Source organism: Hippoglossus hippoglossus, chromosome 10, assembly GCF_009819705.1.
Source record: "Hippoglossus hippoglossus isolate fHipHip1 chromosome 10, fHipHip1.pri, whole genome shotgun sequence".
Classification (NCBI taxonomy): domain Eukaryota; kingdom Metazoa; phylum Chordata; class Actinopteri; order Pleuronectiformes; family Pleuronectidae; genus Hippoglossus; species Hippoglossus hippoglossus.
The window spans coordinates 18,948,299-18,973,050 of NC_047160.1; the positions used below are offsets into that span (position 1 = coordinate 18,948,299).

The 24,752-nt window shown below is 43.4% G+C and overlaps 1 protein-coding gene across 4 annotated transcripts in view; it reads left to right on the top strand.

The window, feature by feature from the left end:
• elf1 (E74-like ETS transcription factor 1) overlaps positions 1-24,382 on the top strand; it is a 35,745-nt gene extending 11,363 nt beyond the window's left edge. For 2 of the 4 annotated variants that reach the window (XM_034597873.1, XM_034597872.1), the window contains exons 2-10: positions 14,257-14,589; positions 15,025-15,081; positions 17,994-18,168; positions 18,306-18,410; positions 18,544-18,705; positions 18,841-18,924; positions 19,606-19,798; positions 19,963-20,322; positions 21,457-24,382. In XM_034597873.1, coding sequence (XP_034453764.1) covers positions 14,518-14,589; positions 15,025-15,081; positions 17,994-18,168; positions 18,306-18,410; positions 18,544-18,705; positions 18,841-18,924; positions 19,606-19,798; positions 19,963-20,322; positions 21,457-22,264 — 2,016 coding nt within the window. In that variant the 5' untranslated portion in view covers positions 14,257-14,517 and the 3' untranslated portion in view covers positions 22,265-24,382. Of the gene's footprint in view, positions 1-8,780; positions 8,884-14,256; positions 14,590-15,024; positions 15,082-17,993; positions 18,169-18,305; positions 18,411-18,543; positions 18,706-18,840; positions 18,925-19,605; positions 19,799-19,962; positions 20,323-21,456 lie in introns of those variants that run through there. The other 2 variants (XM_034597874.1, XM_034597875.1) reach the window with 2 other exon arrangements.
• Positions 24,383-24,752: the final 370 nt, after the last annotated feature.

Here is a 24,752-nt window from a genome sequence, read left to right on the forward strand (position 1 = left end):
ACACTTCCTGTTTCATCAGAAACCGACTGTGCACTATGTGAACCACAGGAGTCATGTGCACGTACATTTTCACTGAATAAACAGTTGCTTGCGTGCACTTGCTATTGAATCTGTTTTTAAATGTTGCTGCAGGTCCAACATTTCCCTCCAAGTTTGGTCAGAGATTTTTAATGTAGTTATTTGCAAAATACCTAAGCTTGTGATTGTTTCATGTGTTTGGCATTCAGAATTGATTTTGTTGATGTAATGTCTGACCTAACTTTCAGTTGGGGCCTTAGACAGGAGGCTGGGAAGAGATTGCTCCAGAAATACAAGAAGAATTTCTCTACTCGATCATTAACTGAACAATGACTGGGTGTGGATCAGTTTGCTTTGCACTGGGAAAGCATACAAGTTGTTTTTCTGTATTAGTATTTCACACGTGACTCCGTGAGTGAATGGCTCTGTTGTGTGGAGTTGGTATGAGTTTGCATTTGACCTACATTTTTCATTAAACACGATGCCCACCTCGATTTGGATTGTAAATTAGGCTCTCGTGTCTCAGACGTGGAACTCACATTGGAGCTGCTGTTTAGTGAAGCTTTGTGTGTGATGAAGCGAGGGAGGGAAGGGGGGGGCTTGACAGTAGTGTCAGGTTGGCTCTTCTTTCAATACAAAGTCAACAAGTCCTAGACTGTAATTAGATCATTAGTCTTAGGCAAGATGACTGAGGCGTTGGAAAGGAGCGGTATGGCGAGGTGGAGTTTATTACTCGCAGCCCCAGCATGCTGAGATATGTAAAAATGTAAGATTCGGGTTTCAGGAACATGCATGGGAGATAATAACTACACAGACAACCGTGATGGTTCAGGTACAATCGGTTTTCTTATGCTTTGAATGGATCAAGAGCAGTTTCATGTCGTTGGGTACAAACGAGAACGTGACACGTTGGGTTCTTTATCACAAAAAGGATCAACAGTATTTCACTATACTATATATATATCATGTTGGCAGCAGTAATGCAAATATGATGCATTTGTACAGACTTAGTATTGGACTGATTAGAAGTCAACAAGCTTTAACTCAAAATGTTTGTAAATTCATGTTTACTAGATTACTTGAAATATTAGCTTTTTTATTTAAGTCTTCTCCCTCTGAATAATTGTCCCATTTATTAAAGAGGATGCAGAGAACCAGTTGACTCATAGTGAAACTACTAGATACCCGTCTTGTTTACCCACAGGTCGTTATCTTTTCATAAACCCCGCTGCTAAGTGAGAAAGCAGAGTCAGAGCTCTTGTTCTCTTCTGATGGTTTCACTCGGCTGTTTAATATTAAATCAAGATTAGGTTGGCATCATGTTTCCATGTCAATTTCTCCATTTCTTCTTTGCTACTTAAATGTCCACAGCACTCTCTTCTTCTGGAGAGGATGGATGGAGACCTAAAGGTTAGAGAAGTAGATTTGTGACGGGAAGTTTGAGCTCCTGTGACCATGCTGGGAAAATCTGGGTGGGGAAAGTTAATGTGTAACACTCTCCTCTGTCCCAACAGCTACTGTCATGGTGCCGCTGAGCAAGGCACATAACGTATTTCCAAGTGCTTAAACTTAACCACGCCAACTAATGCACTGCTGCTACACTCCCTTGATAAATAAAGTCAAATAGATTAAGCAATTGTCTACTAATGTTGCAACTGTCTCATATTTGGAGCGTGCTGGGACTGGAGTACGTGTCGAACCAAAACTGTGATCATCATATCTGAGCACCGTCCAAAAAAGTCCCCCCCCCCCCCCCACAAAAAAAGTAATCATGTTTTTTTCTTCAGACTTATTTCCTGAAAACTGATGGGAAGGATGTGATGTAATACTGGACATTTCAGTGATTGTAAAACCCCTCCTTGTACTAACTGAGGGTGGCTCACTTATTTTAATGATTCTTTACTTTTTCCTTTGTGGAGGATGTGTAGTAAAGTGACAAGACTTTGAATGGATTCTATAACGTTTGACTAGCACCTCTTTTGCTTAATACTTATCCACACATTTTTTACTCTAACATACAAACTGTCAAAGACACAAACTCCCAGCCCAAACTTGTTACCCTATTTTGTTTGTGCAAAGACGAAATCCAGAAGTTTGCAGATCAGAGACTCCCATGAGGCTGAAATGGGTCAAAGCCAAGAGCGGATCATTTCAGATGCAGAGAGAGAAAGAGAGAGTGTGTGTGTGTGAGAGAGAGAGATGATATGTGAAATATCAGGTCACACCTTTTGATAACACTCCTGGTTATGCAACGCCGGTCAGGGTGCAGATTCTGTCTGCTGTTAATATGGCTGCAAATAGGTTCACTTATCGCAGGTTCAACACAGTGCATCATGCTCAGTGGTGGAAAGCAACCGAGTTCATTAACTCAGCTTTTGAACTGAATTAAACCGCCTTTACAGAAGGTTTTATTCCACTAAGTGAGATCTATCTGACATCTGTGCAGTTATTCCAGTTCAGATTAGATGTTTGAATACAAAACCATGAAATCGATGTTGACCAGCTTCAGAATAAAATGCTACTTTCATAGCACTTGTGTTTATATAACGTGTTAACTTTAGGTTGAACAAGCTTAAAGCTATTTTTTCAAGTTGGTCCGACAATTTTCTTTTTTCAGTGTATACCAACCTTTTTTCCTAATCCTAATTGCAGTTCATGTAACTAAATGTAAACTTTATTAATAGACTGAGGTGTATTACTTCATGATGGAAATGTTTATCATACACCCGGTATCATGATAAACGTTTATCTGTCATAGTCATAGTTACTCACTGAACTTGTGTGGGTGGAGGCAGTTTGAGGTGCAGTATTATGTTGTTCCAGATAAAAGCTTGGTGCAGAGGCTCATAAACATTTCCATGAGCTCGGCCTGTGTTTGAAGCTCGGTCATCTGTGACTGTATAATTTGTAAATACAGGAATATGATACACGTATGACTTTCCTAACAGCCATCTGACTGCTGTAAATTTGCTAGCACCAAACACTGCAGCGGCCTGAGCAGTGTTTTTCTTTCCAATTATATGGGTTCCACCCTGCATGAGATGACATCATGCACAAAATAGGCTCCCAACTGTGAGATGGATGCAAACGTAAAAACCAACATGCTCGGTGAAGTAAGTTTGAGCTGGTGTCTCATGCCAACTCCCTCACACTCCCTCTGGCTAATTTAAACATTGTGTTGGTTTTAACGCTGTATCACTTTTAACAAAGAGGCATTCTGACCCAGGCACAGAGGGAAATTGATTTCCCACATGGTTTTTCAGAGGCTTTCGTCCCAGACACCCAGCTGCAGTGGTGTCTGTGTCTGGAAGCTCCAGCAGCAGGCTGTCATATTGAGAACTGGCCATGCCCATAATGACTCCAGCATTCAAATAATCTGCCGAACTGCTGTCTGAGTGGAAAGGTCTTAGCTCTGGAGGCCAGGTTTATTTATATCGTGAATTATTTATTATTCTCCTGAAACCGTGCCTCCTTGACTTTTACGCTTTGCTTTTATATTATACATGATGGTGGCGTTGTTTTTTATGTGCGTGTGAGTGTCATGTGATGTTGGTTGATGAGCTAATCTTAACCTCAAACTAATTTTTATCTCGTACGACTACAGAAATGACTGAGTTCTGGGGGATGGTAACTCGACAGAGAAATCTTCATTTATTTATAATTCATCCTTTAAGCAAATCTCAATTATTGTAGCTATACATCGCAAATGCTAACAGTTTAGCTCAATGGCTGTTGAGAATGCTGCTGCCCCATTCACATCAAAACCAACAGTTAACCTTATGCTGGACTCAAGGGTGTTAACGCTTGATGGTGGTCATGCCTGACACAGTCGTCATAATGGCAGCAAACACAGTTTCAAGCTAGGGACACAATATGGCTTTCAAGCTAACATCCCATGCTAGCTATCAACACGATGCTAAAGTGAAGTTTAGAGGAAATAATCCACAAGCAGGTGAACATACACAAGAGCTGTGTCTCAACTCCGTATCCGCATCCTGCGGAGGACCCGGCCTACTCAGCCGATGTTTATCAGTGAGTACAGGCTTCTACAACGATGCTGAACCATTCCCTCTTCAATTCAGTTCTTTGATTCAGTCCAGTATCAGCAGTTTACTACACAGAGTCGTCTGTTTACTCCTGTCGTCCTTTTGCGTGGTCTGAAACGAGTGTCCTCACAAACACACCGGGCCTCTGCTGAGCTGACTGAGGCCCAGCTGCTCTCTCTGTCTTCTACCACGGAGCCGACTTTACAAGCCCTGTCCCTTTGCTTGTTCCTAAGCAACAGCCACTCCTTGTTTACCTTTGCGTTTTTGCATTGTGATTCTCGTCAGAACAACATAAAGCCAGCCACTCGGGAGCCAGATAGTAGGGCCTCTTTAGTCAAAGTAGTGTTAAAGCAATGGTTACCCTGTTCTTAAGGCCGCAGCTGGATGTATCTTCCTCAGAGAGAAATAGATTTAGAGCCATTTTTATTAAACTCACAGACTTATCTTCTCCTACTTCCCTCATATAATTAATACAAATCTCTAATATAGTTAAACAATAACACCATGCAAATAATTTGTTATAAAACCCGAATGAGCACATCTGTCTATAACCAGGTACTTTATTGTCCTCATCTCCTGCAACCATGCTACACCTTCCCCTCGGCCCGACTGTCGTAAATTAGTGTATTTCATAAAGCCTTCTCAAATATTGACCAAGCAGGACAGATTGTCCTTTTGCTTCCTGCACAGAGCTCAAACATGGCTTCAGAAAAGTGGAATGAACATTTGATTGATGTTTGCGGCAGTTGGAATATATGGAGGATATTAAATACGTTGGTATTAGTACAGTCATCCTAATTTTTACATCCTTGATGCAGACATACAGTAGTTGGCAGCCAACGATGACAAGATCTATAGTGACCATAGTGCAAGTAATGTCGTAATACCCCAAAGAATGCAATGCGAACATTTGCCATGACTTCATGGGAGTGTCGGTTTAGTCACAAAGCTTAACAGTTTTTCCTCTGACCCTACTTGAAGTATGCATAATAAAAAGTAACGACTCGGCACTTCTGTCCTGAGATCAAGGAATGAGCACACGTTTGCCGGCTTTGAGATTAGATATAGAAACACTGGCCAGTGATACCTAATACCACACTGACCCAGTATCCAATTGTGTGAAATCAGATAAGCTGTCTTGAAGGGGCTAAGCTGTGAGTGGTCCTGTCTGTGAGGCTTTGCAGGGGATCAGATGAGAAGAGCTGATTTAGTCGCTATTAGCTGTTAAACCGAGCTTGATCTGTCAAAATCTTGAAAGCAGCTTTGCCAAAGCTGCAAATTAGCTTGTTTCATAGTGCTGTATCTTTTCCAAGAGGAACAATGTCAGCATACACAATAGATACTGTATTGGTGTAGTCATTTGCATTTCTGTATGTCCTTCAGAAAATAATGTTTAGTAGTGGAGTAGTTTTGTGGGAAATAGGCTTATTTTCTCTCTTGTGATGAAAATTTAGATGAGAAAATGTAATACCACTCTTGGGTCTGTATGGTGAATATGAAGCTGCAGCCAGGAGAGAGTTAGCTTAGCTCAGCATAAAGACTGGGAACAGGGGGGCGGCTGCTACCCTGACTCTGCCTAAGTGTCTACAGACAAAAAGCTCACTGCTTTTTCTGTTCTATTTCATTCTAAGTTAACAGCTGCTGGCTCCAGCTGGATATGTATACAGACGTGAGAGTGGTGTCAATCTTCTCATCTAACTGAGAAAACAACGAGCACGTGTTTTAAAATGTTGAACTATTCTTTAAACAGGAGCTTCATCCCAAATATGAGATGATTCCAGTTCTCTTTGATGCTCCTACCTCTCTAGGCGTGTTGTCTCCTACATATTGCTGCATGCCTGACTATGGGTGGACACATCAGCCCTGCTTGTGTCCAGACCTGTTTGGTATGCAGCCTCCTTTGCAACAGCTGGGTCCCCTGTTCCCAGCCTTGACTCAGACTCGGAGCCCTGAGATTACCTAGTCATTTGCTGCAAGGCTGGTGTGGAAAGTATCTTGGCAAAGTTCACAAAGTAGAAACGCAGCAAGTGGAATTTTCCCCCCCTTTGAGAAAATTAGCTTTTGTGGGAAGTTACATAATCAGATGAATGCCATTAGCACAGAAATTGGCACGCTGGTTTATAGTTAAAGAAGGAATTAGGAATGCCATCCTTCACCTTGTTTTTAGTTAAGCGTGGGTATGTTGCTGGTATTTGGGTATGTTGTCCTCTCTCGCTGCTGGCAGTATGTCTGTGCTGTGACATGTTAATATTGGTATGAATGTAAACACATCAGAGAGGTGTGTGAATCAGCACGTACAGTATCCAGCACAATATCACCGGTTCTCATGAAAACACTCCAGGACTTGAATTATGGTTTATAATGATCTTGTTTCATCTTTTATTCTATAGGCAGCCTCCTGTATATATCTATATGCCTATAGGGGAGGCTTGGTTACTGTATAAAAAGGAGAGAACTTAGCATTTCCAGTCTAGTCATGCATCAAATTGCTCTCACACAGCAGCCAAAACAACAGCAGGATGAAGCATTTGAAATATGTCAGAAAGAAAAGGAATCAGCATGTGCAGTTCGAGGCAGCCGACACACGCACAGGCTTGCATGTTTTATGTCCTTTACCTTTTGTGTTTTTTTACTTGGAGTGATTTTGAAATAAATGGAATGGCAATGAGCGGAGACACACGAGGATATAAGGAGTGATAGTCATAGAATAGATCCCCTCAAACGTATTGTTGTCAGAAAAGACTTAAAAGATAACTGTCAATGTTAATAACAAACAGAACAGGGTTGTATTTGGCAGGTTTTCCTATTGTTTTTAGCCTGACGGATCAGACACCACATTTTTCAGTGAAGGAGAAAAGTGGACGTGGTCCTGCTGGTGGGACTGTATCGGGAAATGTGTCTCTTAATTTCCAGACATGAATTTCTCCCTGCAGCACCTACATTCACAGTGCTGGGATATTGTTACTGATACACCTATAATAGGGAGTTTCAATTTAAAGGCAGGTTTGTATATGATCAAATCTAATCTAAAATAAATAATATTAAACCATATCGGCTCTGACTTTGTTCTGATTAGACCGAAATTCAAAAGAACCCACGATGATTATAATCAATTGATGAAGCATTGTGTCTTTCTTTGTTATAATATGCATTTACACATTATATTTAAGGATTTTTGTAGTGGTAAGGTCAGTGCTATGACCTTGGATAGGTTGGCCTGGCCAAAAATATTGAATTTAATTTTGGATTGTTAAAATACTTGGATTTGCCAAACACCAATCTGATGGTTCCTTATCCTTTTGTCATAGCAAACAATGATGTAGAAAACATTTAGTTGGATTCCCACGTTTAACCTGCTCCGGCTGTTTCACCACTTAAAATGTCAAGCATTACTAGAGGAAGATTATGTTGCTTTCAGTGGTAACTCTGATCAATTATGACACTCACCCCACCATTGATGCACCTCACCAGACCAGACGTGCCCTACATGTTACTAACGATGTCCAGATGCCTTAATAAAATCACGCTGGCATCAGAACATCAGATCAGCAGATCAAACTGATTTTTAGAGGTTTCAAATGTCCTTTCTTGAAATTTGCTGCAATTTCCTGTCCTGTTTTCACAACTTCATTGGTTCTTCCTATCTGTGACATGTGTCCTGTTGCCACACGATAGAAATAGGCTGTTGTTTCGATGCATCTATTAAAGTTAAAACATGTCTCCCTGTGACAAAACCTAGTATTGGATTCATCACGCATCTGGTAACATGGTAACAATACACCCGTCGTGACACATGTTTAGTTTTGAAGGATTTTATTGTGATTTGGATGTGTGCTAGGATATCTCCAGGCTCATCATTTGTTCACATTAACTAGAAGCAGAAGTTAATAACAGATGGGATTTCTTGTTAATGAATGTCTTGTGTGTGCGTTCATGTAGATATTCTTGGTGGCTAATGAAGAGGTTTTCGCTGGGCTCCAGTTATACAGACAGCTCATCTGCGAACTTTTTCTCTGACCTATAAGTCAAAACTGCGTGACAGGAAGTTTGTAGCTGTTCTGAGAATCTGTGTGAAACCGACTCATGGGGCCAAGTCAGATGTGTGTGTGTGTGTGTGTGTGTGTGTGTGTGTGTGTGTGTGTGTGTGTGTGTGTGTGTGTGTGTGTGTGTGTGTGTGTGTGTGTGTGTGTGTGTGTGTGTGTGTGTGTGTGTGTGTGTGTGTGTGGAGGGGTTAGTAATGCTTTTTCTGTTTGCACGCCTTGTGTCAGCATTGTGTTGAAGAGGTGTCTGCAAATGGCAGGTGTGGATTTGAGAGTCCTGTTGTGATCCTTGTATATTCACCATCACTGTCATTCAACAACTTGAGTGTTGCAGACTTGTAGACGTCACACGGCAAGAGATTTTCTACTGGTATCTCTAATCTGATCTATATAATGGTGCGTTGAAATGCCTATCTAAAGAATTCTATTTATTTTTGCATGCAAAACATGTTTTCTGGTGAGTGTACCAAGTAAAACAATATGCACTTCTGTGTGAAGGCACAAGATTTATCGACCATCTCAGAACAGTCCAATTGAACACATTTATGTCCATAACATCACTTGGGAAGATATTTACTCCATCATTCGTGTATGGAAATGTTACCTGTATCACACGAGTCACATCTACGAGAGTCGCTGCATGATGTTTGAGAGGAAGGAGGGGGAGTCTAGAACTTTCCGCTCTTACACAGAGGAATACGTTTTTCGTCTGAATGTGGTTTAACAGACAGGAAGCAGCAGAACCCACTGTTCAGTGATGCTGTTCGCAAGATTCACAGGTCAGTTTGTGGGTGTGTTTTTTTCTCTCTACCCAGCTTAAAAACATGTCACTGCTATTTGTGGCTGTCATTATTTCTCTTGCATGCCCCGAACAAGAACGTTTAAGGGGGTGTCAGAGGAGTATAGGACAGACGGCAGCCAGTAACATTTAAGAATGTGTCACTTACATTTAAGTGACTATTGGAATATGATCTCTGGGGACATTTCTGAACTTTTAACTCTCAGAAAATGTTTACACTTTCATCCCTGTCCTCAAAGCCATAGTATCCTACTAATACTGCTGTCTAACCATTAAAAAGCCAAATGTTACATCTCATAGAGTTAGTTGGCACAAACAACAGTTGTCACAGGAAGGCATGGGTCCTTCTCCCAGAGCCTGAAGCCTGAGTGGAAAAGTACAAGGTTTGCAGGAGATGAGATTAAATTCCATTCTCCCTCTGAAAGCCGGTGCTTGAGGTGACGTTTCTTTTTTTCAGTCTTCCTTTGGCCCTGCCACAGCACAGCCCACTGCCTCCTGTAAGACAGACACTGTCAGTTTGGGCCCGTGCTCTCTTCTCGTCTGTGTTTTCTGATGCCTTGTGTTCTGCAGCTGCATGCTGTTACGCAGTGTCTGTGCCTGCCTCTGAGCCCGCTTCTGCCATTTTATCACCACACGCATGGTGTGGCCTCAGGATTGCGGTGAAAGCACTCCTTTTATTCAGCTCAATAAACTTGAGTTGGAGTTTGAAACAGGGTGAGACATGTTGTATTGCGCAACGCTGCATGGTGAGTAAAGTGAATGCTTCGAAAATACTGTATACATAACAGTCTTTATGGTGCTGACTGTGCTGCAGTGAAAACCATCTGTGTGTGGTTTTTCTCCGTTGTTTGTCTGATGCTTAGTTCAATGACATCTGGGTAAAGCATGCTGAAACTGCTGCTCTCCAGAAAAATGACCAGGATGCTGCAGTGGCCTCATATGGGCTATCACAGGGCTCCAGGAATGAGCTCCAGCCCCATATCACTGAGTCATTTCCTTTACAGGAACCCAGAGGATCCTGCAAAAACACCATGTCTGTGCTGACAACCATTCAAAAACATGGCAGTGGTGAGCCCACGCATTTTCTGCCATCTTGCACATCTGTGTTTCCTCTTGCACGGCTGAGCTCAGAAAACTAAACCCTACTTGTGTGATGTGAAGATTCCCCTCTGTTGGTATTGAAGTGTCTCTCTCCGATCGCACGATCAGAAGCAAAATCACTGCTTCTGTCAGTTTTTAAACCTCTACACGTGTAGGACGACCTTCTATTTACGTCAGTTTTTACCAGCCAAGCCAGTCCAAGAACGAGTCTCTCATTTGAGACCATCTCGTATCCACAACACCTCCCAGCACACCACATGCTGAACAATCATGTCACCTGTGGAAATCTGCATATTTGTAACCCCTAGCTGAAACGGCTGATAAGTAAAGTTTGCCCTGGTCCTTTTCTAGTATCTCACAATGTTTGCACTCACCACATTCAGGGTGAGTCACTGCATAGTCATTCAATTGGCTTAAATTACCTCCTTTCATGGTCAACAATGAGCTCAGCTGAGGAGACTAAAGCGGGGGAAGCAGGGCCTTCTGGGAATACTCCATTTGTTCATGAATCCTGACTCTAATTGGTTGTTATTGCGACTGGCAGTCACCATACTGTAGGGGCGAGGTAGGCCAGTGCTTGCTTTATACTCGCCCCCCATCAGTCTGCAGCTCATCAGGCTGCCATTCAACAGACAGCCCTAATTGCCGGAAATTCACCACGGTCACATGATAAGGGCCACATGGAGCCACACTATCAGCTGACCTCATAATGGTTATCTTTAGAGCTGGTCTTTTGATAATCAAATAGTTGTCACAAATCACATTTAAGAATGTGACAAAAGAAGCTGTTTTGAATAAGCTGATTTAGGCTGTGGGAAATCATGATGGAGGTGGGTCACAATTTGAAGATCAAGAGTCGAATACAAACTTTATTTTCCAATAAGTAAAAAAACTCAGATTCAGTTTATGATGAGAAAAACTATAAATCCTGGATTACACTCATAATTAGAGGTTTGTGTTTTTACTCATCGATATTTTTATAACGAAAAACTAATGTTAGATCAAATCATATTGTGTATTATGAAATTGATAGAAGCACAGGAAATTAATCAAATCTGCAGTTCTCCTCATGTCTTCTGGACAATTTTAGCATCTTTCAGCTCTTTGTTTTGATTTTCATAACCTGCAGCGTTACTGTTTTTTGTTCAGTGAAGCAGCTGTTTTCAGCAATATCTCTAAAAACGGACTCTGCATGCTCAGCAACAAATAGATGACAAAGTTAGCAACTACATTCATCAGCTAGATATTCCCAGAGGAGGTGGTTGAGACCAAAAACAGAGGTAAAAGAAATTGAAATATAGGGACTTATAACAACGAAATATGAATTCTGATAATGTGCAGCATCCTCCGGGTGTGTTGAATGTTCCCAATATGCTCACAATATGTCAGTGCTGTCCTCAACTGCCCAAAAAGCAATGATTAATGGGTTTTTAGAATATGCAATATTAGAAAATGCAGGATGGCATTTTGCCTTCATAAAGTTTTTTAACAGCAGGCACTAGTAGGAATAAGAAGGAGAGAGGGGGGGGACATGCCGCACAAGTGTGTGGTTGGTTTTAAATGCAGTTGCACATTTCATGCTACAGACCGCACAGAGATGCCTCGCCTGGTGACCACACTAAAATACTCTCTGTCAGAGTAAAGGCCCCACCCAGTCCGAGTCACAGGCGCTCTATCCCTCCCTTTGCTGTTCTCCTCCTCTTCTTCTTCTTCGTGACGTATAGTAAGTGCAGCTACAGCCCAGCCCCTGTGCTGGGACAAGGCAGCTGTTGTGATGTGCTGGGGGATAATGTGCAGGCTGTGTCTGACTAATGGCTGGCTCTCTTGTATCCCTGTCTGCTGTTAGCACCATGCCAACTGGGCCATCCAGATCAATGAAGCACTGACAGGAGGGATGTAGGCAAAGAAACGTGCACACAAACGCTGACACAGTTTGATACACCGTAGCATGAACGCAGCAGAAAACACAACAAAAGAAAGGAGAATAAAAGAAACACTGTTACGTCTTGATTCAATATGATCATATGATGTGATAACAGTCCGTTTCCGGTCATCTGATAACCCGTCGATGACTGGATGCTGATGATTTGCTCATCCTTTATCCACAGTCCAGCCTGCAAGCTCGGAAATATTCACACCAATAGCTTCATAACTGTCTAACTGAGAGGCTCTTGTGCAGAGAACGCCTGATGGTTTAGTGCGAGTAGCTCCTCAGATCTGGGGTGAGGCGCAGAGGCTGGGAAGGGCGATCGCAGAGTGGTCCCATGTGATGCGGACCGCTGCACATTTGTCTGATCCCACGTAGGGTGTCCCGGTTCAGCTTCACAGAGGGCACTTGAGGGCATCTGCTGTAAATGTAAGTGTGTGTGGTCCATGTGTGAGTGGATAGTCATTTAGAAGGCAAATACACGTCCACCCACGTTTTAGTTTTTCATTTGTCCTTTGTTTGTTACATGATTTATCGTATAGCCCTGCTTTTCTTCTTGAGTCCGCTAATGTCACCCTCTCCTGGAGCAAACACGCCACGGAGATCACGACGATCTCCAGACAGATGGCAGCAGCATCCAGCCCAGCAGAGGCGACAATCGGCTGTAGTGAAACACCCGTCTGTTATCTGTCTCCCAAGTGATGCGTTCCAGACCGTGGCCACATGTTAATAATCTCTCTGGACGCTTAGCAGAAAGATGAACTAAATCAAAGCATTAAATCGACATTTGTTTGTCCCCTGCTCCCCCTTCTCTTTCACCTCCTCCCCTGTTACACCCTCCTTCCCGCTGCATAATACAACTGGCCCTAGTAAGCAACTTCATTAGTCACACAGGCATTTCAAAGCGAGTAAACATTGCCATCTCTAACTTCTCAAGTGCTGCCAGCTCTTTGGTGTGTGGGAAAGAAGAGGGCGGGGGTGTGTGGCTCTTGGGTCTCTTAATACATTTATTCTTCAGCCCTTCCCCAGTCCTTTAGCCCCCAAACCTGCTTTTGGGTATTTGGTTGTTGGGACACACCTCGACACACACACACACACACACAAACTAACAAGCAAACGACCTCAGGTTACTCTCCCCCGCCACCTGCGAGCACAGTAACTCCCTGAGGGTCAGCACAGAGGGGATTCCAGAGCACCATCAGATGACTGATCTCTCACCTGTGTGTGTGTGTGTGTGTGTGTGTGTGTGTGTGTGTGTGTGTGTGTGTGTGTGTGTGTGTGTGTGTGTGTGTGTGTGTGTGTGTGTGTGTGTGTGTGTGTGTGTGTGTAATTCTGTATAAAGGAAGAGTTTGTGCTGACCCTCTCTTCCACAGATCCCCCTCATATGACCCTAATACCAGCCCCCTGATGATGTGCTGAGGAGTCTCTCACATTCAGGGACAGACACAGCCATGAAATTAGAGCTGTTTGAGATTAAATCAGTATAAACTGTGCTCTCCTCCTGATCCTTCTGACTCTACGCTGATGTGTTGTGCTTAGTTCAGTCCTACAATAATTTATTGACGAGTTTATAGACAGAAGATTAATGTGAAATCATTGTGATGATAGATTTAAGTTACTTTTAGAGCAACAAAAAACAAACATCTGATGGTCCCAGCTTCTTAGATGTGAGAATTTACAGCTCTTAAATGATAGATATTTGAAGATGCCACCTTGTGCTTTAGGATACTGTGTGACCACGCTCTTTCATTACTTCTCACGTTTTATAGACCAAACGATTAATTGAGAAAATTACTGACGGATGGGAAATAACAGTTTGTTCCATCCCGAGCTTAATATCTGTCTCCATATCCATATTTTAGGATTTTTAAGCCTCACAAACTAAAATGAAGAGATTAGATATGGACAGCGTTTTTTTTTTTATAACGCCACATCTGTGACATTTGAAGTAACATGGGATTTTAGAGTAAAAGCTAAAATTGACCATTGCACCTCTTTTTTTCTTTGCTTGATCTTGACGCTGTTTTAGTTTATTAGGGGTTGTCAGGCAGGGAGGCAGGAATTATCCAGTGATCCGATTCCCCTCCTGAAACTTGTGGTTTCCATGGCTTTGGACATCAGAAGTAGACATGGCCCAGATACAGCGTGTGTGCTGCCTGTTTTAAAACTTTGTAGGTCTGTTATTATTCCAATGGTGAATTTAGGCCTCAGAAAGCACTAGGACATTTCTCCATACTATCTCTACCTCTCGTTTCTCTCAGCGACAGTAAACTGATCTAATACAGTATGTCCCCTAACCACTATCTCTCTCTCTGTCTCTGCCAGGTGTTGATGCACCAGGGACCCAGCCTCTGTATCACAGAGGTAAGAGGCTGCTCCCACCTGGGCCACAGCACTCCTCTGAAACTTGGCTCGTGGTCTCTCTCTCTCTCTCTCTCTCTCTCTCGGAGCACCCAGGTCAGAGAACAGGAGGAGGACGACGACAGGGTAACCATTTTGTGAGGCATCTCACTGTGCTGAGAAGGAGGCGGAGTAGTCATAGCCAGGATATTTTAGGCTGCTCCCTGCCCTCTGAACTCCACCGCCATGACGACTGCAGTGCAGCCCAGTGAGCTGGTGTTTGAATTCGCCAGCAATGGGATGGATGAAATCAATCAGGTACATGTCACATTGAAGAAGCCACCATTTAAACTTTTTAAACTGGGCTTGTAATTCACTTTTTTTATTCGGTGTATTGTTTGTGGTCTCCTTGATAAATGTCAGACTTTTTAAAGCAGGACAAAGAAAACTTTGTCAGATAACAGCATGGTTAGTAGGGCAGGATTATCCAGAGTCTGTGATCTTTAACTCTGAGAACATGTTGGGGAACGAGGCAGACGGAGGTGGAGGATGGAGCAGACCGGAGGCCTGCAGACAGGGGTGTGCGCTCTTTTTGGAGAACAGAAATGGAAAGACTGAAAGACCTGCCGCGAGTTTAGGGTGCGTGGGAGGGAAAGGGTGGGGCCTGGCGCTGAATGTGTTTACGACACACAGGTTACTGTGTGTGCATACGATGTGAACCTTTGCCTATGTGTCTTTTCATTGCTTGGTCAGGTGTGCAGTTATCTCATCCCCATGTCCGTCAGTGAATCCTGTGGAGCAGGATTGATTGTAAGTGTGGAAGTCTGTGTGTGTTTATGTGTACCAGTATCTGTATGTGTGTATATAGAGTGACACATTGTCACTGGATCCCTGAATAGCCCCGGTTCAGGCCTAACCTGACAGACCAGTTATAAGGCTTCTTGTCAGGGATGGGATGATTACACTGAAAGGTTTTGCATTGTTCCAGCGCTACAGTTTTGTTCCTTGCTGCACCCACTTAACCTGTTGTGCAAGCAGTACGCCCCTATTTACAGTCCTCGAAATACCCCTATAAGAAACAATGCATTAACGTTCTGCCACAGTGGCCATTTTGTTTCTGCTGCTGGTGTAAAGATTTATTTTTGCCACAATAAAGCTGTTGGCGCTGAGTGGAATCATAGAGTAGGTTCCTTAATGATTAGCCCCACTATATTGGTCAAGTATCATGTAATGCCTGCAGGTATTAAGCTGCACAATCTATCGCTGATCCAACTATAGATAGCCATGAATGTTGTTCTCCTGATATAGAATATAAAATAAAAGTTAACGTTTCCACATTTCAAGTATCTTTTAATTTACTTGATCGTATCTCACGCTGGAGTCCGTTATACTTCATAAACTATTGTGATTCTGAGGATATTGTAAGTGTGCAGACAGTCCATTGTGTTTGGGCAGGTAAAGCAGAAGAGAGTGTTGGGAGGGAACAGCCTGCACAGATGCTGTTGCTGTCAAAGGCAGAATGGGGAACTCAAAAATGCAAATGGACCTGATTCTTATCGCTCCAGTTTCCCCACTAGAAACACTGTTCAAGTCAACAAAGAGGAACACGCTCTTAAAACCTTTATGATGTTCATTATTATTCATCGGACAGTCTGGAGCCGCTTCTCCCGAGAGCCCTACCTTTTCACATTTCTATACACCTTTCTCATTGTTGCTATCCTGCACATTGCAACATGCTTTTCACTTGGTGTACATGATAACACAAGAAGGTGTTGCCAGCAAAAACAGGATCCAGTAAACATCAAAACAAGTGTGGAGACGGCGTCCTCAGTCGCCTCTTGCTCTGTCAGCAAACTGGGGGGGAGGGGGTGCTCAGTAGCCCAATAGTTAAAATGCCTTTGTCTACTCACACACTTGACTCTCACTCAAGGACAGCAAGCATCATTTAAGTCCAGATGAGGAGAGGTGGTAGCCTCCCTGTCTCGCTATCTGATAATATGTCTACCAACGACTCAGATTAATGGGAAACATCCAGCGTATGTCAGTGAGACGCTGATAGTGCCTGTAGTCAAAGCAATATCCAGGGCTCTTATTAGACCCAGGAGGCCTTGTGGTTTCGCTGCTGAGATGACACAAGATGTTTGCTGCTCATCCTCAACGTTGTGATCGACGTCTCTTGTGGACGTCTTCCTCTACACTCACAGACAGTATTTACAGTGCATACGATCAATTGTAATGGTAACTCAAGCTAATAACTGCTGGTGTTGCTAAGAAGGCCTAACCATTCCCCGCCATGTCCAAATGATGAGCCGGTCTGTTAGTTTTCTGGTTAAAGTGTAGCCAGAATGGAAGTGTAGCTAACTAACACTGACCCCTCCCCCCCCCCCCTACAACTAAGGGCCCAGACACCTGGTATGCCTCGAGGTCCAAGCCAACAATGGACACTTGTGCTAAGAGACAGATACGCCTTTATTCATGTTCCTCTAACTGCACTCATTTGTCCATCTGTTTCCCCCTTTAACCAGGTTGTCACCATAAAGAATGTGGTTTCATAGATCTACAGTTAGAAATTAAAATCAATAACTGAATAATGCAAACAATTGAAGAGAAAACGTCTCTCCTAGTGACTGCGTTTCAATGGAAGATGAAATTCTTCTGCTGCTGGTGAACCCAATCAGTGCTGTTTTAATGAACAAACTCATCAACATGTTTTTATTGTTCTATTTGAGTGTGGTTTGGACACATTTTACATGCAGAAGCCGATCCTCAATATCAGCTGCTTGGCACCTTCATGTAGGAGAAATGATTTCAGAGCTTTTTTTGAAGTGTAGTCTGCTGCCATCTCCTGGTGGTGAGTTGACGCTGAGTGTTTCTGCATCCGACTGCAACCTGAGGTGACCCTTTTAACCTAACAACAAAAAGCTGAATACAAATTTTATATTTCAAAATCAGATCTTCCTGTGGCCCTCGTGCTGTTAGTTTTTATACAAATAACCCTAATCTACCAGACACGGATCAGAACAAGAGTGTTAGAGGACCATATGACTCTGTTATTCAAAGGACTGGGTAAATCCTCTTGTCCCTCTTGTTGACAAGAACCGAGCTCTCAGTGAGCACTCTTGACACGGCCTGTGTGTGATGAGCTCTCATGCATGTTGTGTCTCTCAGCTGTTCTTCAAACTGCCCCTGCTCCTTCCCCGCATCAAGCGGTGCCATGCCTGAAATGAGAGGCCGAGGTTAGAATTCCCCAAGCACATTTAGTACATGATGAAGGGGGTGCTCGCCTGCAGTTCATGATTGATCCATTAACATTCATTCGGGTTTATATAATCTCTGAGCATTAGATTAACATCTCAGGAGAAGTAGGCCAAATCAAACATCTGGTTCCTGTCTTCTTCAGCGAGTCCCTCTGGACCGCGGCAACACCACAGAAATGAGCACTTCTTCATGCTGTGTGCCTCCATATTAGCTGAAATTGAGTATGAATCCAAAATATTTTACAAGGTAATAAAAATAAGAGACCAGATCGGGTTATAACATTAATCTGATGTCATCTGGGGTTTTATATTGCCTTTATGATGTGTAGTGGAGGCATTAATGGTGTTTTTATTGCATATACACATATGTATTCGCAAAGACCGTCTGTCCCTCTACTCCCAGTGGAAGCTCCCGCGTTGCAAAAACCTCATACCTCTCTGTGTGTGTGTTCTGTTTCCGTTCAGCTGGACGACCCGTCAGTGTTCCCAGCGGTGATTGTTGAGCAGGTGCCTGCGGCCGATCTGCTGCAGGTCTACTCAGGCCTGGATTCGGACGAGGTGCCCAATGGCATCATGGTGGACACCACCCTCCATGTGGTGGAGGAACCGTCCATCTTGGTGGGAGGTGTGGACCTCTCAGGTAGACATATTTTACTTAAACGATAATTTTTAGGCCTAAATCCGAGCAGTTAGAAAACAGGAACACTGTGTCTCCAAAGCATTTCAGAATAAAATCATGTCTGGAATCTCATATGGATGACTTTGTGTTTGTCTCAGAAACAACAGTGTCGGGTGGAGAGGACAGCATGGAGACGAGCGAAGCTGCAGCAGCTCTTCTTAACATGGAGTCTCCAAACAACATTTTGGACGAGAAGCGTATGAGTAAGTTAATTTGCACTGTTCATACTCTACTGTTAAATGCAAAATATTCCAGGCTTAATCCACCAACATTCTTACCTGGAGCATGAGACTGATACTGAGTGGTTTTCATGGTGTGTGTGTTATTTATATTTAGTTCACACCTATGGCGCTCTGCTGGAGTCGGACCTGACGTACACCCCACTGGGGCCTGACCAGATGGACAGCAGTGCCCTTGACATGTCCCTCGACGAGGACACTTCATCCATGGATGAGATTCCTCAGAAGTGTCCCTTGAAACCTCAGAAAAAGAATAAAGGTAACAGTGTTATTTCTCCCGTTTGTTAGAACACAGGAATGAGCTCTTTTACTAAAGTTTCAGTGTTGTAGTAATTGGATGATTTCACTGTGACCTTTCACCTCATAATGAACTACCTCTCCATTTGAATCATAGTGCGGAAGCCGAGGGCGGTGCGTCCCTGCTCCCCAATCACCACCCCTAACCTGCCACTCAGGAAGAAGAGCAAAGAGGGCAAAGGTAAGTCTCACTAACTGGGCCGCTTTCCTTTAACGAGCCAATAAAAATCAAGGTCTCTCCTCCTCCTGTGTGCGCCCTGTTTCCTCTGGTGGAGTGTGCAAACAGCAGTCCTCAACCCCTGCAGTCCAGCTGGGTTGAATTCGGCCGAGTTAATGGATGAGGGGCTCTCACAATGCCGTGTTTCACCGGGAAACAGAAGTGATTGCAGGCCGGAGGGCACACTGATGCTCTGCCGATAGAAGCAGACTTGTGCTGCTCGATGTGAGCCCTCGTTGCACGATACAATGTGTGACACAAACAGGAGGGGGCTGGAGACGGCAGGTCCAGGTGCACAGATATACATCACCCTGTCATGGTGTCTGGGATTCAAGTGACTGCTGGGAGTGGTGCTGTTTTTAACCACTTCTGGCTGCACTATCTCACAAATTGGAGTAATCTACTCCCGGGCTCTGTATAATTAATTTCCCTCCAGCCACACATGCACACACACAACTGACAACAATGGTTATAAGAAACAAACAGTTTTCCCTGTAACCCTACAGCTGTCATACAACATTTTAAAGTAAAATATTACAAAATAAATTATTGATGTGTGTATCAAGGCTCTAAGGCCCGACCATGAAAGTATGATGTGCCTGAATGTTAAAAACATGACTTAATTTACCGCACTCCGGTTTGCAGGCAACACCATCTACCTGTGGGAATTCCTATTGGCTCTACTGCAGGATAAAAACACCTGTCCCAAATACATCAAGTGGACCCAGCGGGAGAAAGGCATCTTTAAGCTTGTGGACTCCAAAGCTGTTTCAAAGCTGTGGGGCAAACACAAGAACAAGCCCGACATGAACTATGAGACCATGGGAAGAGCTCTCAGGTAAGAGGAACATACAGATGCAGCAGCGTTGTCCTGCACGTTATCTCTCAACCCTGGAGACATGATTCCACAGGCACTGGAATGACGGTTAAAATTGTTACGATGCTCTCAGATTTGAATGATGATCGTGGCCGTGACCGCTCCTCATCTACGTTCTCCTCTAGGTATTATTACCAAAGAGGCATCCTGGCTAAAGTGGAGGGGCAGCGGCTGGTGTACCAGTTCAAGGAGATGCCAACTGATCTGGTGGTGATCGAGGACGAAGACATGGGCCCCGACGCCAACTCTGGTTACGGTAACCAGAGATCTACCAACGGGAGGTCTGCTTCCCGCGGCGGGTCCAAAGGTCACGGGAGGGCTCACGGTCAACACCAAGTCTCAGTGAAGCAAATGAAGAAGGAGCCTAACGATGAATATCTTTACCAGGAAGCTAATGGTGGACACACCGGGCAGTTCCTTCAGTCTGTCCACGTGTTTCAAGCAAATCATGCCTCGCGCGACCAAGATCTCACACAAGCTATGAGGTGAGAAGAACACAAATTCCTGAAGTTATACACACTGTTACCAGAGTTGCTTTCATTTCAGTTAGCTTAGCTTATCGTAGCATAACGACTGGGGATAGGAGGACATTGTCTGTGTTTGCACGTAGTGGGAGCTGTTGGGTTTTTCTACAATTTTGTAAAGTTACCTTTAGATAATGTGTGTTATGATTTGTGCTAGCCTGACTCTGAACACAGTGACGAAAATGCTTCTTGCATTACTGCCACCTTCTGGGGTGGAGTGTGTTCAGGACGATTGTTAGGGCCCGGTCACACATATGTAGATGCAAAGTGAATATCCTGGGTCAAAGTTCACCAGACTTGAACTGTTTAATTCGCCTCCTTGCTCTCACAGATTGGAAGTGATCGAGAGGCGAAGATTTTTCTCTGATACGTTCATGTGTGACCAGGCCCTTATCTAAAATAAAAATATTACATCATAACCTGTTCGTTAGCCATGCTATGCTATGCTATGCTATGCTATGCTATACTATGCTATGCTAATCTAAGCAAAGATAACCAGTTGCTGGCTTTAGCTTGATGTATCTGGCAAAATGAGAGTGGAATCCACCTTTTAGTCTAACTCTCAGCAAGAAAGCAAATAAGCGTAATATGCTGCACACACACATGCACAGACACAGTAACACAATATGTTACAATCCGATTTTATCTAATCCAGTTGCTTTGCAGTAAATTAGAACCTTGTAATTTTCAGTTTTTTGTTCAAGTCAGAAAGGTTTTTCACCAGCGTTGCTCGTGTGTGGTTGTTAAGATTTGTTTCCAGTATTGTTGTTTGCTTTTGTATTGCTTGTATTATTAATGTGTTATCAGTCATCTGGTGTTGTTCCTGAGCAGTTAAACATAGTGTGCAGTTAGGAATCAAGGAGAATAATGATTTCTGCGGCACAGCTGACAACGCCGTTTGTTATATTAATAAGGGCATTAGTTCTGCTGTTTAGGATCATAGCTGTGCACTGGGTAACTTTCTCTACAGGGTTCCATTAAAAAATAATCCTTGTCTATATTTGCGAGGATACAAACTGAATATTCAATTACAGTGGCTCTGCCTGAGAAGATGAAGAAACACCAGTACACACTCAGTTTGTTTTGTCTTTTCAGGACCATCACTGCTCCTGCATCAGTTCCTATGGTCCTGACGTCTTCTGGCTCTCTCCAGTCTGTTCCCCTCACCACTGTTCTGGCCAACGGGGACACCAGTCACTGCTCCCCCCCTCGGGTTATTCTCCACACCATGCCCTCCACCACAGCAGGTGGTAAAGATATGCTCACCATTCAAACAGCCTCTCTAGCAGGTGGAGCCAACTGCCTGGAGGACGGCCTCCCACAGCAGCTCCTGGTCACCAATCTGGGCTCCTCCGCCATCTCCAACTCCTCCTCCTGCACTTCCCCTCCAGGAGTCATTAGTTCCACCGCTTGCAACCTCAACGGCCTCCCGCGCCTGGTCGCCATCAACACCACCTGCGGGCAGACCATGGTGGCACAGCAGCCTGGCACAGTAATTGCCACTGTGCTCAAATCCAGTGATCTCTCTGGGCTGCAGGTCAAAGAGGAGATGCTGGACCCCAGCTACTTTCAGTCGATGGTGAACGGCGATCCATCACTGGCGTCACATACGTTTGACAAAGAAGAGATGGAGGTAGGGGAGGCAGAGCTGCAGTACAGGACTGTGATCATCGATATCAGTGACAACCAGTGCCAGGAAGCTGCAAGTGAAACTATAATTAATGGACATTACTCCCAGAGCAGCAGCCCTAGTGAAGGCCTGACCCCTGTGGAGGAGCTGGAGGTGCGTGGGGAGATGTCCCTGCAGCCCGAGCAGGGAATCAAAGGCCTGCAGGAGCTGCCAATGTCTCTCCAACTGCCTGCAAACTTTATCCAGATAAAGGCAGAACCTGCAGAGGTTTAGGGCTGCAGGACTCGAGCACACAAGCTGAACCAAAAACAACAATTCAATCCATTTTGACCACGGACTTTGTTTTCTTTTCCCGCCACAATGATCAGAGATCAGAAGTGAGGGATCTTGCAGCGCTTTGCTCTTAAAGGTTGGTCAGTTCAGCCTCAGGATTTATTGTTTACTCACATATTTTGTGACCATGTGCCTAATTTTAAAAAATCAAATTTTAGTGTTTAGTTTTTTCTAAGAAGTCAGTTTCGAGATTTGGGATTATTATCTGTAGACATGAACCCCAGCACACACAGATACAGACACATGCACACAAAACACCTCCCCATCTAGGAGAACAGCCATTGGATAAACCAGGGATTCTGTCTACCAAATGTGCCAGTTAGTGATTGTCTTCATTTACATCTCACTGGACTTGTATTTTTAAAGAGGAGAACGCAACAAACCAAATCTGGGGACTGAATGCCAAATGGTGCAATGAAATCAGACTTCTAAAATCACACAGAGTGAATATGTGTGTTTTTAAACCCACACTCAACTTTCTTTTCCCACGGTTAAGGGGGTGGATGATGTGTCCAGTACGGTGAAATAAACACACATCTCAGAGTTAAAGCGAAGAGTACCTTACAGGAAGTTCTAAAGAAAAAAAAAAAAAAGACGAAAAATGGACTAAATGGCTTTTCATGACATTTAAGAGCTTATTACTCATTTATTTTCATATAGACAAAAAGTTATGCATATGCTCTCTATTACTCCTGGCCTTAAATCACTGTGTTACTATGGAAATGGGCATTTTTCTTGAGCAACACGGACACGTTCAACATCAAACCGTTTGTATCGAGCTGCAGAGTGAAGGCACAGCAAGCATTGAGAGGCACAAATGGAGAGGAAGAAAACACAGATTTTTATCAGCCGAGGCTCAGAGGTTTAACCCCTGTTTATATGAAATTGAATATATATGATATATATATATATATACACACAATTCAGATTCAGTTTATGGCCACAGCAAATTTATTTATTTTCTGAATGTCTAAATTCTGTATAAAAAGCCACATTTGTCTTCTATTTACATGCGTAAACATGAGGGAAAATACAAAGAATATGAACATTAATGCTAGGAAGCTTATTTGGTGGATTCTTTTGTAAGACCGATGTTTTTCATTTGTACAGCCTCCCATATTATCAGCTTAGCTATTTTTCAGTGCAGCATCATTATTGCACTGTTATCTTCTGTTATTGTAGATAGCCTCTGTTGTGTGTCTGATTGAAACATGTACTGAATGTGCTTTGGGTTTCCTCTCTTCAGCGGACATACCTCTTTACCCTTTTTCAACAGTCAATCAATCGAGGCTTCACAAATTTTAAGTTCTGTGTGATTCATTGTGTCAGATGTATCAGTCAATATCTCTTTGAAATCATATCAGAAGTTTCTTCAGTTACTTTTTGCAAAGACAAACCAGTGCTCTTAGTTTCCCTCATTTCATCTCATGTCCTCTTCTCCTTCACCTCGTCTCCTCTCTCGTCTCCTTCTCTACGTTTGTCTCCTCTTTGGGTCGGTCGAGTCTGTGCCTACTTTATTTTTTGTCCCACTTTGTTAAGGACCTCCCGTCCGATTGGCCCGTCAGCTCGGCCCGGGGATGAAGCCATATTGATCCTGAGTGGTATCACGGCTAAATTGGTTGTATTTTCCACCTGGACCGACGCTGCAGAGTGAGGACATTCAGACACACTGACCTCCATCTGCACTGGCACCTAAGGACAGGAGTTAAAGTGCTGCTTCACAGCCCCACATCAGCCAAAGTGCTCTGCAAAGACACTCTGAATGTATAATTCTTTTTGGACAATCAATAATTACACTGGGTTTCTTTTGCAGTGAAATCTGTCAGTCTTTGAATGGGAACTTGCTGCTTTTTTTTTTGCATTGTATATATACTCTTGTATCTCCCTGCCTTTTTCCGTAAAGCACTGTTGTCTGTGAGATGTTGAGGTATGTCCACTGCTTATGTTTTGTTGCTTCTTTTGTCTTGGGTTGTCTATGGCCTCCCTTATGCTGAATATAGAATAGATTTTTAAGAAAAAAGTCAATGTATTAATTAAAAACAAATCCCTGTCACTGAATATTTTGTTTATTTGTTGTTTTGCTGCAGATGTAGTGGTCTTGGAAATAATTTTGCGCGGCACAGATAAAATGTCACAGAAGATATATTTTTGAAAGAAATGTAATTAATTTTCTACTCATTCCATAATGAAACGTTTACGTGTCGAGTCGTATTGTTGGTTCAGCCACATGGTGTTTGAAAAGAAAGAAAACGGGGGAAGCTGGATAATGTAGCCATTATCAGGCCAAAGACTGATTGGACTGTACTTAAGAGCAACGCTCTTCCAGCTGCTGTGAATGCAACAGCATGATGTGACTGACATAGCCAGAGCCGGAGACAGCTGAGTCCATCGCAGGGAGACATGAGTGTGTGCGTGTGTTGAGGCTGTG